Here is a 14,766-nt window from a genome sequence, read left to right as displayed (position 1 = left end):
CATTATGCTTATTATTTCATTGCAAGTGTGTTGCATTTAATTTTTAAAATATCATTTCCACCCTGATACAAGGCTTACCCTGTAAATAAATTCCCTGAGATTTCTGGCTCTCATCTTTCAAGGAATCTGAGCTTTTGTTATTATTTTTATTATGTTATTATAACAAAAAGAAGACAATAAAAATGTCTTTTACAAATAAGTGCAAACATTTCCAAAACATCTATCATCAGAAAAAAACTAATGGTCTAAAATCAAGAAGTGCATTAAACATTTTTAATTGGAGGTAAAATATTTGACAATAAATCATGTTCTCTGATATTTGAAAGTGAGTTACTTTTATATTGTCCTATGCTTACAGCATCACATTCAGTTTTTAGTAATGAATCCAGAGTGATCATTTCCTGTCTGTAAGGATTTTACTCTTCTACAACACATAGAATAAGGCGTTTTGATACCTAAAAGGGAAAAAATCAGTTGATTTAACCTCTTCAGTCACCGGACGTCAAACTAATCCATCCATCTTTCTTACGAGTAAGATCCCATTATGACATCTATAGGATTATTGCTGTTAAATTGATTAAAGCTAAAGACATAAATTCCTATTTAAAATAGCTTGATTCATAGTATTAAAATAAATACTGTGTATTTACTTGTACTTTCATTAGCTGACACATTTTTATATCATTTAAAAAGAGTAATAAACTATACAAGTAGACAATAAAAAAACATTGACATTTCCTATGCAGATCTCAGTCCTACACATGACATGAATAATATTAAGAGGGCCAGGAAAATGTTAAGCGAAATATGCTGGTTATTGGTTTTATGAGGCCTTTTATTTGATGTTACTTAAAAAAAAAAGAAAAAAAAGAAACAGGCAACACAGAAAGGGATGAGCCGCTCGTCTGTAATTTCCTACTGTATGTCATTCTTCCCACAGTAACTATTTGGATAGTCTTAACATTCCTGCACTCATTTAACTTTACCTTAACGTCTTTGTTGATCTTATTCCCTTTGCTTTGTACTGGGTTGTATTTACAACTTCACTTTCACTACCTGCTTCCTTTTTAAAGGCCAACAGCATCATCTTTATTTTGTCCTTCTTCATCCTGACTACGGCTGTCATTGCCCAGCTTTTTTTCCTTTTAGGTCACACTCGACCTCATTTTTATCTTCAACAGTTTCCTCCTTACCTTTATCTGACTGACCCTCATCTAAATTGTGGCTGATCTTGTCCTGTTCTTGTTGATCTGGGTCTGCATGTGCAGCGTCTGAAGACTTTTGTAAGGTATCGTTTGTGTTGTCTGCTTTTGTTGGTGTGGGGCTCTGAGGTTGTTGGGAGGTGGCTAAATACAGATCCGGGTCTTCATCTGTATCTTCACGGTCACCTACACTATTCCTTTCATCTTCATCTCCAGAAACCGGTTTGACTTTTTCTTGCTGGTTGCTGTCTATTTTCTGTGTTTCAACCTGTAATAAGTTTAAATCGTGCATATGTAATAAGGTTTTTGAACCTTTGTGTTCAGGAACGGTGGACGGCTGTTTGTCCTTGATAGAGTCATCCAATTCATTTCTTTCCTCTTCGACTGATGAGTCAGATTCTCCCCCATTTTTGTCTGAAATTTCTCCAGTGACCTGATCTGAGTTGGCGTCTTCTTTGTGTTCACCAGTGGCGTCCTCTGGTGTTACATTTAGACAGCTTCCGGTCAATTGAGACTGTGGCTGAGTGGCAGAAGTAGTTTCAGGACTGGCAGGAGCAGACTGTTTTTTCTTATTCTCATCTGCCTCTTTCTTTGGCTCTGAAACCAATAGTACAATAATAAAAAAGTGCACCTGACTGCTCACAAGGCAAACAGTGTTCAGCCTTGGTTTTAGAAAATCAACCAGTCTTACTTCATGGAGGTTAAAATAAATGACCTGTCCCGAATTGTCAAAATCAAGAAATGTTGTAGTCATTATTAAAAGTTGATCACTGGCTGAAAGCAATCTTTCTTCTATGACAAAGTGAATGCTTTTCTTTTTGTTATGTCACAAGATCATTGTTAAGCATAAGCAATCAATTAATAAAACTGGTGCTGCACCTTTTGTCTAATTCAGTGTTGCTGTACACTTAAACAGACACTACTCACAAAATACTGTACTGTAAACAAGTTTAGAGTGATTAGAGTGTATTCCCCCTATGACTATTCAGAATGGAGCTCAGATAGTGTAGGAGCGATGGAGTATTCCTTACCTAAGTCGTACGACACACCAGCTGGGTCTGGTTCATTTGCCTTCTCAGAGTCGGAGAGGTTGCATAGTGGGACTATATGCTCTGTATGGTCCCTGAGCTGGTCTGACTCTGCATTGCCTTTGTCGCTGCAAGTGCGATTAGTCAGATCCAGAGCAAAAGGGGGCTCAATACGTGGAGAGGAAGGAGGAGACACAGCTTTCTTATGCTGGTCAGCGTTCTTCATTGAACCTGAAACACAAAAATAAAGTTAAAGAAATTATTCCTTCAGACCCCACAGAAGCAGTTTAAGGGTCAAAGAAACCAGTAAAGACCAAGTGTGATGGTAATAACATCAACAAGTACTAAAGCAATACATTTATTAATAAACTGATCAACAGAAAATATATCAACATTAATTCTAAATCACTTATAAAGCTAAAATGACAAACAGTGTCAAATGTCAGGACTTTGGCTTTTGGACTGTTGGTCACTAAACAAGCTAGAATATTGACAACTAGGGCTGTGGGAACATTTAACTATTTTTGAATTATTATAGATAAAAATGAAAATAAGAATCAATTGCAGCTTTTAGCTAACAATGCTTTCTGTTAACTAACAAAAAGTACCTGTATGTCCATCATTGATTTGCTCAAAATTCTTTCTTCTCTCTTTGACAAAACCTGGAAAGAGTAAACAGCACTCACATTTATTTGTAGCACGCTTTCTACTATGTATAAGTTATAATAAATGACACGTTTGTAAATGTAACCTTTTTGTGGCATCCCATCTTGTTTATCCATACATTGTTCTGTTAAAAAAAGAACCCATCATGGTTATGTCCACATTGTATATACAGTATACTGTATGAATATATTATTAAAACAGGCTCATACAATATGCCAAATCAGAATGTATGGATTAGCAGCCTTTACGTCTACAGTGTTAGGGTAAAAATCTTTTCTTTGGCTAGCAAGTTCATTAGGCTTTGTTCTTACTACCTGCTGGGGCCAAATTGCGAAGTTGCTGCTTAGAGGGAATTGTGGATGTTCCATGAAGAAGAGGATTAATTTCATCACCCTGAGCTTTCATCTTATCTGAACCTGAAACAGATTGAAATACAAAATATAATGTAACTCACCTGAGAAAAAAAAAACAAGATCAAATGAGTTCCTAGACAATATGACCTCGGTAAAACCCATCCATTAACGATCAGTGTTTGATGCTAACAAGCTGACAAACTTTCAAATCAAAATGGACCCCAGAATGCATCAATACCCCTCATTATGCATCATCAATGTACCAAACAAAAAGAGAGTAATTAATAGTAGCATAGTCCATTATCCAGATTTCAATTTCATTTGGTAGTAGTAGTAGTTTGGTAAGTAGTTTATGAGGGAAGGAACAATAACTTAATCAGTTCTGATTTGGACCCTGGACATTTTCAAAAGGGTTTCCTACTATTGTATGGTAAAAGGTTTCCCTGCAAAAATCTGTCAAATGTATCTTATGATTTGTATTTTTGATGCAGATCTGAATCCAGATCTGCATCCATAATGTTTAATATTATTTATTTAATCTATTTAATTTAAAGGATGACAATCCTTTACATTTTCTTTGCTTTCCCATCTTGTTCATTAAAAAGAACATCTATGGACGAAACACAAAAAATGTCCAACTGCTCAACAATTTGAGTCAAAATAACAGATTACTTTTCCCTGAGTAGCATTTGTGTTCACTCCTTGTTCTCTCATCTGAGTTTTAGAATAGTCGATCAGTTGGCCTCGGCCATCGCTGGCGTGGAAGCAATACTTTGATCATCTATTTTGATAATCTATTAATTGTCATTTATTAAGAAATGACAATATTTCCGGTTCAATTATAAATACAGCATCTTACCTTCTGTTGTACAGGGTCTTGACTGTTTTTCCAAATCAGCTGTTGCAAAACATGCTGGAAACATGAGCGAGAGAAGAAAAAACAATGAAGGAAACAGTATTATTTACTTTCTTACATTGTGAAGATTAAAGTCCGTAAAAGCAGCTGCTTGTGTTTCATAACACTGCATATACTGTAAATAGCTATTTATACAAACTGTTAGTAGTCCTTGAAGGACTTTTCTCTAACTGACAAAGAACATTACCCCATATTGAACTTATTATTACATTTATTCTACTGTTACCCATAGCTCTAAAATCATGTGCATCAGCTAGTACTCCTTAGTTGCTTAAATTATAATCTTTACCTTTATGGTGTACTTTGCAGAAACGTATGCCCAAAACCATGACGATTAGCACAACAACAAAGACGATGCCGATGATGGTAGCAATCACCGCTACGGATAAACTTCGTTCTGCATAAAGAAACACAAAAGTCAAACAACAACTTTTTATTAAATGTATTACTAAATCAACATTCTTGTAGTGCCGTAACACTGGACATTAGTCTAGATAATGAACATTAACTCTGCCACCCCTCCTAAAACATTTATTACTATTATCACTTTTAAAGTTTTTGAAAAAGAATCTTTTACTACATTTGTTCCCTTGTTATTATTACTGATTATGTGAAGGAAACACTGCACAGATCATTTGCCGTTTTTCTTTTTGTCACCACTGGTGAGAAGTAAAGCTCAGCTGGCTGAAAGATCGAAGTCTCTTTTTCAAATTATCATTATCAATGCAACAGTGCAGGTATTGTTTGGGTTACTTTATGAGAGTATCCTTTGTAAATTAGCTTATAAAAGTACATTTACATGCAACGGCAAATTTTACAACATGAACAATAAATATAAAGTACAGCTGACGCCAAAGTATCAGTGCATCTTTACCTGGGTAGCAATCCTTTGCAGTGAATGTAGCTGTTTCATTACTTAGAGGGTTGCTCACACTGCAAATATGTACACCATCATCGTGTTCCTTCCCCAGAGATATTGTAAGCTCTGGGCCAGGCTGCACTCCACCATGTGTTCTCCACTCAAACTTCATTAAAGACTGAGGTTGTCTGTCCTCTGCCGAGCACACCAACTGTCCAGATTTGTTAGAGCTGCCTCCATCGCTCATGTCACACGATATGGTAGGCTTGGCAACCTTGTCTTAATGAATACATCAATGAACAGATAAATGAATACATACCTACATGAATGACTCTATTATGTAATTCTTTGCTTATGTAATAACACAATTTCATGTGTTTCAACATGGTTAAACAATTATAACATAACATAGTATAACATTGTAATTAATTCTAATTTGCAAGTCTTCATAGTTATAAATAAGTTAAGTAGTTATAGGTAACTACTTAGTTTAAGGTCAGGGAAACATCATGGTCATGATATATCACTTAACATTACAGTATGGTTAGGGCAAAAGTAAAACACTAAAGAAAGATTAAGACTCTGACTACTGGAGTAGGACGTGCCATAAATGACTACTTCTTGACACAGTACTTCCTACTTTGGCACTGAATATAAATGCCTTCAGCTGTTTGGACAAACAACCAATATTTTCTGGGGAGCAAAGTCTCTCAACTGATACCAAGGTCAAAAAGCAAAGCAAAGATACTTAACCATAAAATCCATTTTTTATAGGTGACATATTAAGAGATATTATTGATTTGATATCTGGATCTCCTCATTACACTGATGGGTGTGTCCGAGCCATCCTGGTTGAATGTGTTATAACGCGCGTATGTAAACGTGTGAGTGCTCTGTGGGGCTTCCACGCTGACAAGAATGCAACATGCACTTGCCGTTGTTTATTAATAATGCTACTCTGTTTGCATGCACCATTTATTATGTTTAAGAAAAACTGCAAATACTAAAACTATGCCTATTTCAAACACAAATGCAATTCAACAATTAAAAACTACACTCCCTATAAAGTGATCTAAATCGAAATTTAAAATGTAGACAAGCCCATAGGTCACAAGTCTTTTAGCAGCTTCCTCTTTGCCACTCAACTATATTGGTGCAACTGTTAAAGTAACCGAGCAACAGTTGTCTGCAGAAGTGTTTCTCATTGCAGGCATGGAACTCCAACAATAAAATCGCGATCAGTGTCAAAAAGAAAATAAACTGAATCCATTGAGGCGCAAAGTTATAAAACAATAAAACAGGAAAAGATCCAATATTTCTTACTTGTAGTGGCAACTTCAGCTTAGCAACAGGATTGTCTTTACTGCAGGTTTTATATTTTCATTGTGTGTATGGTTTTATTTTAAAGTAATTTAAGGACATGGCGTTGCTATAGTACACATATACTTCCAGCAATAGATTTCTAGTAACTGCTTTGTTAAAAAACAGTTAAAAAATACTTACCTATGACCTCCAATTTATAGACTGAACGATGTAATTCTTTGTTTACTTCTGTTTCCAATTCATAGTCTCCGCTGTCTTCAAATCTGAGTTCAGTGATAATGAGTTCTGCAGACACCCAATAAAGAGTGATCCTGTTTTCATATGGGGTGTACACATGTTGCTCAATGCCATTAAACTCCACCACCTTGTTGCCATTATGTTTCCACAGAATTTCATCAGGTTGTCCAGCGACGTCTGGCTTTAAGAAGATCTCCTGCCCCTTGAGTGCATATTTTGGAGACTGTCCAGCAACTAGACACAAAGAACAGACACTTAAAGAAACATGTCTGTCAAGGTTGTCAGTTATCCAGGTCATGGTATTTCTCTGTGAAAAGCAAAGGTAAGAGGACTTTCTAGAAATTATTGTTCTCAACAATTTCTAGCAAGTTAAGTTGCATTAGCTTATCACAGAGAACATACTGAAACTTGCAGCATTATGTGTTAAAGTGTATCCCTAACTTTGAAGGGTATGATGACAACTCAATAGCACTTAGTTGCCAATGTTTAGGTACACCTTTTCAACCTTTTTAATTGCAAGAAACGTGTGGCTGGGGTTAGTGATGAGGCTGAGTATGGGTTAAGTAAGGGAAAACCGACTTTGACACAGCATTGGAAACAGACAACATCAGCTGTCTGTGAAAACCAGCATCGACAGGGAAGGAGTCAAATTTATTAACTAGGAGTCAGTGGACAGCTGGAAAAAGGTCTGGAAGGACATTCCCATCAAGCGCCAGAGATTGACAGGCTAAAATCTGACACCATGTAACACCAATTTAGCACTAAATCTTTAATTTATTAACAAAAACTGAGCCATCTCCATGTAAAATGATCAAACTCCATCTACTGATCAAAACCATGGGATGCAAAACTCCAGTAACAGTTAGTAAACAGACCAGAAATGAAGATTGTTTTGTCAAACCTTTACATATAATTTAGTCCAGTTATTCAAAAACTACAGACTAAACAAGACAGCAATTGACACCTCTCTGACATGGTGTCAACAAAAATGATGTCAGCTCACCGTATTAGGTTTAACTACAGTTGTAAAATCAATACAAAAAATGTGCATACTTACTTATAACAACGATATATATATAAAAAAAAAGCATTATCAGGTGTATTTATTGATATTGCCTATTCAGAAATAATGCCATATTCCTAATAGGCTATATTAAACTGTCATTGGATTTTTTCTTTTTTATTACCTGCAGTAAGATATTGCGAATTACTCAACTTTTGATAAATGATTAACTTGTCTCTGAAACTTGTTCTGCATGAGGGTGTGCACTGCCGTTTTCATGTTGACACAAAAGTGCAAAGCTTAATAAAATCACAATTATAATCCATAGAAAAACTTACCAAGGCACAAGGAAAATATGAAATAAACCAGGAAATAACGACGAGCCATTTCTGGAAAAGAGACACGCCGTTTACTTTGTCGCAGGTGTTGCAGGGACAAACAGACTAACTGTTGTTCTTAATGAAAAAGTAAGTCAAAAAGTTCATGGCTTGTTATTTTTCCTCGAACAATTTGGTTCAGGATTAAGACAAAATGTAGCTGGTAGTACCTGCGCAGGTAATCCAAAAGTCGTTTAAGGTGCAGTCTGGCAAAAAAAGGTGTACGCAGGGAATGCCTGATTTCGATCATGCTAGTGAATGATTTGTTCGCGTTCCATGTGGACACTAAAAGACACCGTATCTAAGGAAGTGCGCATGCGCAGTACGTTACAAATCCAGTACAACAGACAATCCGATTTGCTTTAGATTGAGCTATGTCTTCATATAGCTATTTAAAACGGACTGTTTGTTTGAATAACTCAAAACTCTGAGTTAAATTGATCACAAGAGAGCAGTGTTCACAGGAAGATAGACAGAACCAGTGTGTGTGTGTGTGTGTCGTATGCGTGTACAATTTAAAGTGCTTAAACGCAGGATTTGGATTTGTTATTAAAATATGCATACCTGTTTAATCCAAATATTTGAATAGCAACTTTTCTTTGCTTAGCATGTATTGGCAATCATGCTAACTGTAAAAGCCATTAACAATGTATTTGTTGGTATACCAATTAATCTGTTATCACAGTTGTACATTGATTTTTCGGTAGTATTAAATTAAGTTTCAACAATTGATAATGTCATGTAACATTATAATGTTAGAGGTGGTAAACATAGTGATCAACTCCAATTTCAAAGTGGTTGCATAAAATGGACATTAAAGGCATTCAAATAAATAATCTCCATTTTCATCACTTCCTCTCTTTTTCTCAACAACAATGTCTTGTTTGCTGAAGTCTGTGTCATTGGCACTCTGAAGCAGATGTTATTCTTTGTATGTGCGTATAGGACTTCATGAGTGTTACACTGCCGTGGTGGGACACTCCCATAGGTAAAACACACTCTTCTGTCAACACCCCTCTGCCAACGTCCCAACACATCACTGTGGAGATGACTTGGTTCTTGTTATCTCGTCCCCCAGTGATGAAAAGTTTGTTGTTACAGGCAGCTATGGCGCAGCTCGCCCTCTCCCCCAGACGGGTCACAAGGCACCAGGAGTCTGACAGAGGTGAGTAGCAGTACATAGCATGCATGGCACCACCTGGGAAAGGACAAATAAACCATAATAAAGTTAATAAATATATACCAGACTCAGATGATCACATTCTTAAAAACTATGTTTTATTTTCTTTTGTAGCTTGCTTTTATCGGTAACTAATTCAGATGTGCCTATCTTAATGCTAGCAATCATACTTTAAGAGTTGGTGTCAACACTACATTTTCCACATTGTGGCCATCTCATTTTAGAATTAAACATGTGAAATACATTATTTATGACTCACATATATACACATACTCTAAATTCAAAGCCACCATCTTACAGGGGTGGAGGACATATTTAGATCATTTAATTAATATAGTGATACTCAATTATGAGAATACTCCATTACACATAAAAGTCATTGAAAATGTAATTTGAGTTTAAGTATACTTATCAAAAGTACATAAAAACATATAAATGTCCCCTGTGAATGTTATACTTGTATATTATTCGATTATTATATTATTTGGGTAATTTTATAATTACTTAATAATGCATCATATTTTACATTTTCCTACGTAAGGTATTGTATGTATGTATGCATTGTAATATCCTAATCTGTGAAGTGGCCTAATTTAAGGTGTAAAATCAATGTGGAGTAAAAAGCACAATATTTCCTTATTGGAGTAAAAGTATAAAGATGCACTACATAAAATTACTTATGTAAATTAGAAATACCACAGTGTTGTACACCAGCCACCACTACCAACTTACCAACTATATAGATGCAGTTCTTGAATGTGACAGCATTAGTGCATTTGGTTTCGAGTGGAATGGGCGCCCGTAGTTCCCAGCTATCGGTCCCGGGTTCCCAGCACTGAACCTTATCAGTTGCCAACTTTCCATTCGGCCCGCCCCCAATCACATAGATCCATCTGTCAAAGCTTGCAGCAGCAAAGGAGCTCACACCTACTGCAAGCGGTGTCACCTGCAAACACAGCCAAAAGGGCATCTAAATATGTAGGAGTACCGCCAAACAGGCATAGAAGTGAATATGCAAGGTATGGTTTTTAAAAGCAGAACATTCAATGGAGCATCACAGTTTTTAACACCTACAGTAAAAATGGTGTGAACCGGAATAAATTGTGGACATTTTGAATAAATAATTAAAATTCAGCTTATTCATTTTAAATGTAATTTTGTAGCACCACTCTGACAAAGACTTCTTGTATGTTTACCTGTGCCCAGCGATTGTGAAAGGGATCATAGGCTTCGACACTATCGAGTCTCTGAATTCCATCAAATCCACCCAGTACGTACACTTTCCCCCTATGAACTGCCATCTTGTGTCTCCAGCGCCCATTTGTCAGGGATTCGATCTGGATCCACTTGTCCAGGGCGCCATTATATTTCCAAACATCATGCTGCGTCTCTTTACCTCCTGCAACAATAGGAGCATTACAGAAAACTGTCCCCTGCTGTAGATACTTTTATCCCAGAACGCAGATCTGTCACTCAATCCTAAATAATGACTGTATTTAAAAATCCCATGATCTGATCTGTGAAATTTCAGGGTGTACGTGTTTCTGAACAGTTAAAGTAACCACAGCTGGGGTGTCAGTTCCTGAGTTGGGAAATACCTAAACCGACAACAACTGTAACTGCAGAGAATGTCACTTCTTCCTGTTGTTTTTTTCTGATTTACACTGTGGTTTTGCTGATTATAACAACATTATATTAAAATAAGAGAAGCTTAGAAACATTAACAACAACCTTTTTGCATGATGAAGTTGCAAGAAAAATGAAGAAGACATATAGAAACCATAATTTGGCAGAAACATAATCAGGAGACAGGGAACCCTTTCACTTTCACCTGCACTGTAGGGTATCTTGGACACATATTATAGTAACTAAGCCTTTCTATAAAAAAACTGAATACGTGACTTCTCTCACCAGAAATGTACAGTTCATTGCGGAAGGTGATGCATGCAAACTCCACCCATTTCTTGTTTTGGGATTCATCCTCCATCTCTGTGATTGGCAGCCTGGCAACCTCCAGCCGGCTGCGTCTGAGGGGGTCCAAACAGGTGACAGTGGAAATGAAGCGTTCATCTTTGGTGCAGCCTCCAATGATTAAAAACACCTCTGATTGAAAGTGCCGCACACGGGGTTTGGTTCGTTCAGAAACCACCTATAAACATGTTAAATGAAATACAGAAGTCATTTTATCACAAAATGATTGGTTTTATAACACAATGGCTGTTTGGAACATGGAACATTTTAGATAGCTTTTTCCACTGGTGGACAAAGTGATGATTCCAAACATCTTTTTTTTAAATTAAATAATAATTAAAGATTTCGATCTTCTCTTTCTACTAACCTCACTGCCGGAGAGGTGATAGATGCGGGCCTCTTGGAGCAAAGGAAAAGCCTCAGTGCAGCGGCGAATCACTTCATCTGATTCTACTTTTTCTACAAAGTATGCAGGCTCCAACAATGGCAGGCGCACATGTGAGAGCAACCTGGCTAGTGAAGGATAGTGTTCATCTTGCCGGGCTCTCACCCAGCACATGAGAGCTTCAAAAACACACTCCTCACACTTCACATCAAGATCGTCCCTCTGAAGGACAGCCTCCAGAGAATCTGCCGGCAGGTCCAGGAAGTCCGGCTGCTGGACTACCTGGGAGAACTTAGTCACAATGTAATCCTGGGCCACGGTCTTCAAGGCCGGCAAGGCATGGTTTTCAGCAAGATTCAGGATCCCAATGCAACTCTCTAGCTGCAGTGACTTGCTCAGGAAGCCAGAACATGCATCCACCACACGCAAGAACTGCAACAGACAAGGCCAGTAAAGGCATTATTATCACTTTTCTCTAAGTGCTCATATTATACTTTTTGGCTTTCCCCCTTTCCTTTATAGTGTTATGTATCTTTTTTGTGCACGTTATAGGTTTACAAAGAAAAAAAGCCCAAAGTCCACCAGGAAACACTGTTCACGAACTGCTCCAAACAGCTCTATTGTAGCCCAGCATTTACACCACTGAAGAAGAAGATAAAGAAGGAAAGGAAGCTTGCTGACGCTGTTGAATCACTGGGTAACATTTGGAAGAAGCTAATGCGCATGTGCAACTCCCAACAAAGATTGTAACAAAGATTGAATAGAAGTGTGATGTCTCACCCTGTAGCTAAAACAGAGAGCTCAGCACTTGAAAAGAAGAGCTGCAGCAATGTGCAGTACAACAAAAATATACGTAATGACTTTTGAAAATTAAACCAAGTAAACCTATTCTGATATAACATCTAAATACAATTATCAACCTGAAAATGAGCATAATATGAGCACTTTAAGATAAAAAATCGTGAAAGCTCTGTGGTGTACACATCCAGAATTTCTCAATATAGTCAGTGATAAGAAGATAAAGCTACGTTTCTAAGACTGATAAGCCATGCTAGAATTGCAAAACTAAACTGGACAAGATGACAGGAAGAAAAGTTCCTGTTTTATTGTCTTCTACTTTTACATTTTTCCTTGCAATCTAATAATTTTAGCAATTTTGTGGTTTACTTTGTCCGTTTTACTGAAAAGCATTTTGCAGCAATATTTTTTATAGATAAATAATGTTAATATTATTCAAAACATTTCCTCAAACTGTCCCCTAAATCCTAATCTGTGATTCTAACCTCAGTCCTGTAATAAATCCTAACCCTAAAACAACCACTTGAAGAGGTGAGTACCAACCAAAAATTCTTTCTTTTAATTAAAAAAAACATTGTCACAAAAATAGAAGTATAGGAACACAAACCCCTGCCTCCCCCTTGTCCGGCACAGCTGTGTAGTTAATTTAGGCCTGTATGGAAAACTGATCCTGAGTGTAAACAACTGGGCAACTTTCACTTCCCTCTTTCACTCATTTCTTAATTAAGAAGATGTTTGTCAGTATATGGGGGGAATTGTGTCTAAAAAGAACAATTTGAAGATTTAAAACCTAGTTTTACACTACAGCAGGGTTACAGTGGTGGTAAAAAATCATCAGTGTAACAACCTTTCTTTCTGAAAGTAAATACAAATGTTTTTTGCTGCCATTTCTGTATCATAGAGTCTTCTGCCACGCACCATGTGTCCCAACTGACCAATACTAAATCAATTATGCTACATTAATATGTTATCAACATCAACTATCTTGTATAAAAAGTAAACTGTTGCAGTTGGGATTAAATGGCATGACTCTCATTCCTGGCAGTTCCGTGTTTTTACTTCCAGTGAAAAATCATATGATCATGCATGTTTTTTTTTTTTTTTTAATTTAACCTTTGTTTAAACAGGAAGTCCCTTGAGATTGAAATCTCTTTTTCAAGGGAGACCTGGCCAAGACGGCACACCAGTTACAATAAAAACAGAAATACAGCATAAACCAAATCACATATAGAGGAAAGGAACAGGTCACATGTGTCCGTTGCATTTTGAGGTCCCACTTGTGTAAAATGAAACTGATGAATTTCCTCTGATAAAACCCTTTCCCACCAAAATTGATCGAGTCAAAAATATGCTTAAGTAAAAATGTGTTTCTTTTGTGGTTGATGTTAGAGATCTTATAAAATGCTTGGTTACGGGTGAAGCTTTTGGAGTCAATGAATTATGTAAAAGACATGTTGTTGGGTTTCTGTAAATAACATCACAGAGTACGGTGTGGGACCTGTTCTTTTTAGAAAAGCGCAATGAGATAACTGTTGATGTAATTTGGCGCTAAATAATTAAAATTGAATTGAAATTGAATTGAACATCAAATTAAAAATCTGCTTCTTCGACAATTACAGTTCGCATTCCGTTGAACTTTTTTGTCTTTACTATACAAATGTGATTGCTGCTTATAGAGGGCTCAATATTTACAAAGAAATGCTCTGTGTGACAGGTGAGTAATATGCAAAGTAAACAAACTTAGTGTCTTCTTTAAGTTTTATGGTTCGTAGTTGCTATTTTACCTGAAATTGACTGGCAGCCTCTAGTATTCTCTGGACATTTGAGTGGGTTAGGAGGGCACGGCTGGTGTAGGTATACTCCAGGAGAGACTGCATCGTCCCACTGTCCAACCCCTTTATTTCCACACGCTCCTCATTACTCTCCTTCAGACCACTGCAAAACATGGCCCTACACAGAAAAGAAAAGAAAAACATTCAGCACAATCAGCAGTGTCATTACATTGGAGTTAGACAATACTGGATTTGTTTTACCTGAAGTAATGACTGGCAGCAGCGAGTATGGCTCTATGGCAAAGGAAATCATGTCCCTGAACACACAGAACCACATCAGTCAGTTCTTTGTTTACTCGTAGGGTCTCCATCCCTTTCTGCAGCTCCATAGGTAGACCTCCATCTTCCCAACATAACTCGCTGGAGCCTGTCAGGCTGTTTCTCTCCTTGTCCGGGCCGGAGTCATCTTCAGAAAGCGGCAAGGGACATTCTGTAGTCCTCTCCAGTGACTCACTCATCTTTTTCACTAAGCTCTTCAGAAACGCGGAAGAACAGCGTTCAGCTACTTTTGTTGCACCTGCACTAGTAAATAGACCCCTGTGGTTTAGTTTGCGACAGTTGTGTTGCTTTGAATTGTGGATTTGTTTTTTCCTGTGCTCTTCATACTTCCTATTTCTGTTTTGTGAGGAACATACG

The 14,766-nt window shown here is 37.1% G+C and overlaps 2 protein-coding genes across 2 annotated transcripts; both read right to left on the bottom strand.

The window, feature by feature from the left end:
- Window positions 1–1,063: 1,063 nt before the first annotated feature.
- LOC117952931 lies at window positions 1,064–8,234 on the bottom strand. Its single transcript, XM_034885554.1, has 10 exons — window positions 7,926–8,234; window positions 6,528–6,818; window positions 5,040–5,303; window positions 4,455–4,562; window positions 4,109–4,162; window positions 3,211–3,312; window positions 2,982–3,020; window positions 2,839–2,892; window positions 2,234–2,461; window positions 1,064–1,799 (listed from the first exon to the last, which is right to left on the bottom strand). The coding sequence occupies exons 1-10, from the start codon at window positions 7,972–7,974 to the stop codon at window positions 1,123–1,125; spliced, it is 1,866 nt and encodes a 621-aa protein (XP_034741445.1). The 5' UTR covers window positions 7,975–8,234; the 3' UTR covers window positions 1,064–1,122.
- Window positions 8,235–8,815: 581 nt separating this feature from the next.
- On the bottom strand, window positions 8,816–14,766 carry klhl6 (kelch-like family member 6). Its single transcript, XM_034885555.1, has 7 exons — window positions 14,332–14,766; window positions 14,083–14,248; window positions 11,483–11,932; window positions 11,056–11,293; window positions 10,341–10,543; window positions 9,877–10,090; window positions 8,816–9,162 (listed from the first exon to the last, which is right to left on the bottom strand). Exons 1-7 carry the CDS (start codon window positions 14,586–14,588, stop codon window positions 8,864–8,866), a joined length of 1,827 nt encoding a protein of 608 aa, XP_034741446.1. The 5' UTR covers window positions 14,589–14,766; the 3' UTR covers window positions 8,816–8,863.

The sequence above is a fragment of the Etheostoma cragini genome, chromosome 11, assembly GCF_013103735.1.
Source record: "Etheostoma cragini isolate CJK2018 chromosome 11, CSU_Ecrag_1.0, whole genome shotgun sequence".
Taxonomy (NCBI): domain Eukaryota; kingdom Metazoa; phylum Chordata; class Actinopteri; order Perciformes; family Percidae; genus Etheostoma; species Etheostoma cragini.
This window is presented reverse-complemented; position numbering and strand designations above follow the sequence as displayed.

Bases quoted from the DNA above. Each gene is read 5' to 3' on its own strand.
- LOC117952931 (XM_034885554.1), bottom strand. From the start codon at position 7,974: ATGGCTCGTCGTTATTTCCTGGTTTATTTCATATTTTCCTTGTGCCTT. The intron at 6,819-7,925 runs GTAAGTTTTTCT...CTTTGTGTCTAG, and splicing joins CATATTTTCCTTGTGCCTTG to TTGCTGGACAGTCTCCAAAA. The intron at 2,462-2,838 runs GTACTTTTTGTT...TTTGTGTTTCAG, and splicing joins AATCAATGATGGACATACAG to GTTCAATGAAGAACGCTGAC.
- klhl6 (XM_034885555.1), bottom strand. From the start codon at position 14,588: ATGAGTGAGTCACTGGAGAGGACTACAGAATGTCCCTTGCCGCTTTCT. The intron at 10,544-11,055 runs GTGAGAGAAGTC...CTATTGTTGCAG, and splicing joins CAATGAACTGTACATTTCTG to GAGGTAAAGAGACGCAGCAT. The intron at 10,091-10,340 runs GTAAACATACAA...CTGTGTTTGCAG, and splicing joins TTCACAATCGCTGGGCACAG to GTGACACCGCTTGCAGTAGG.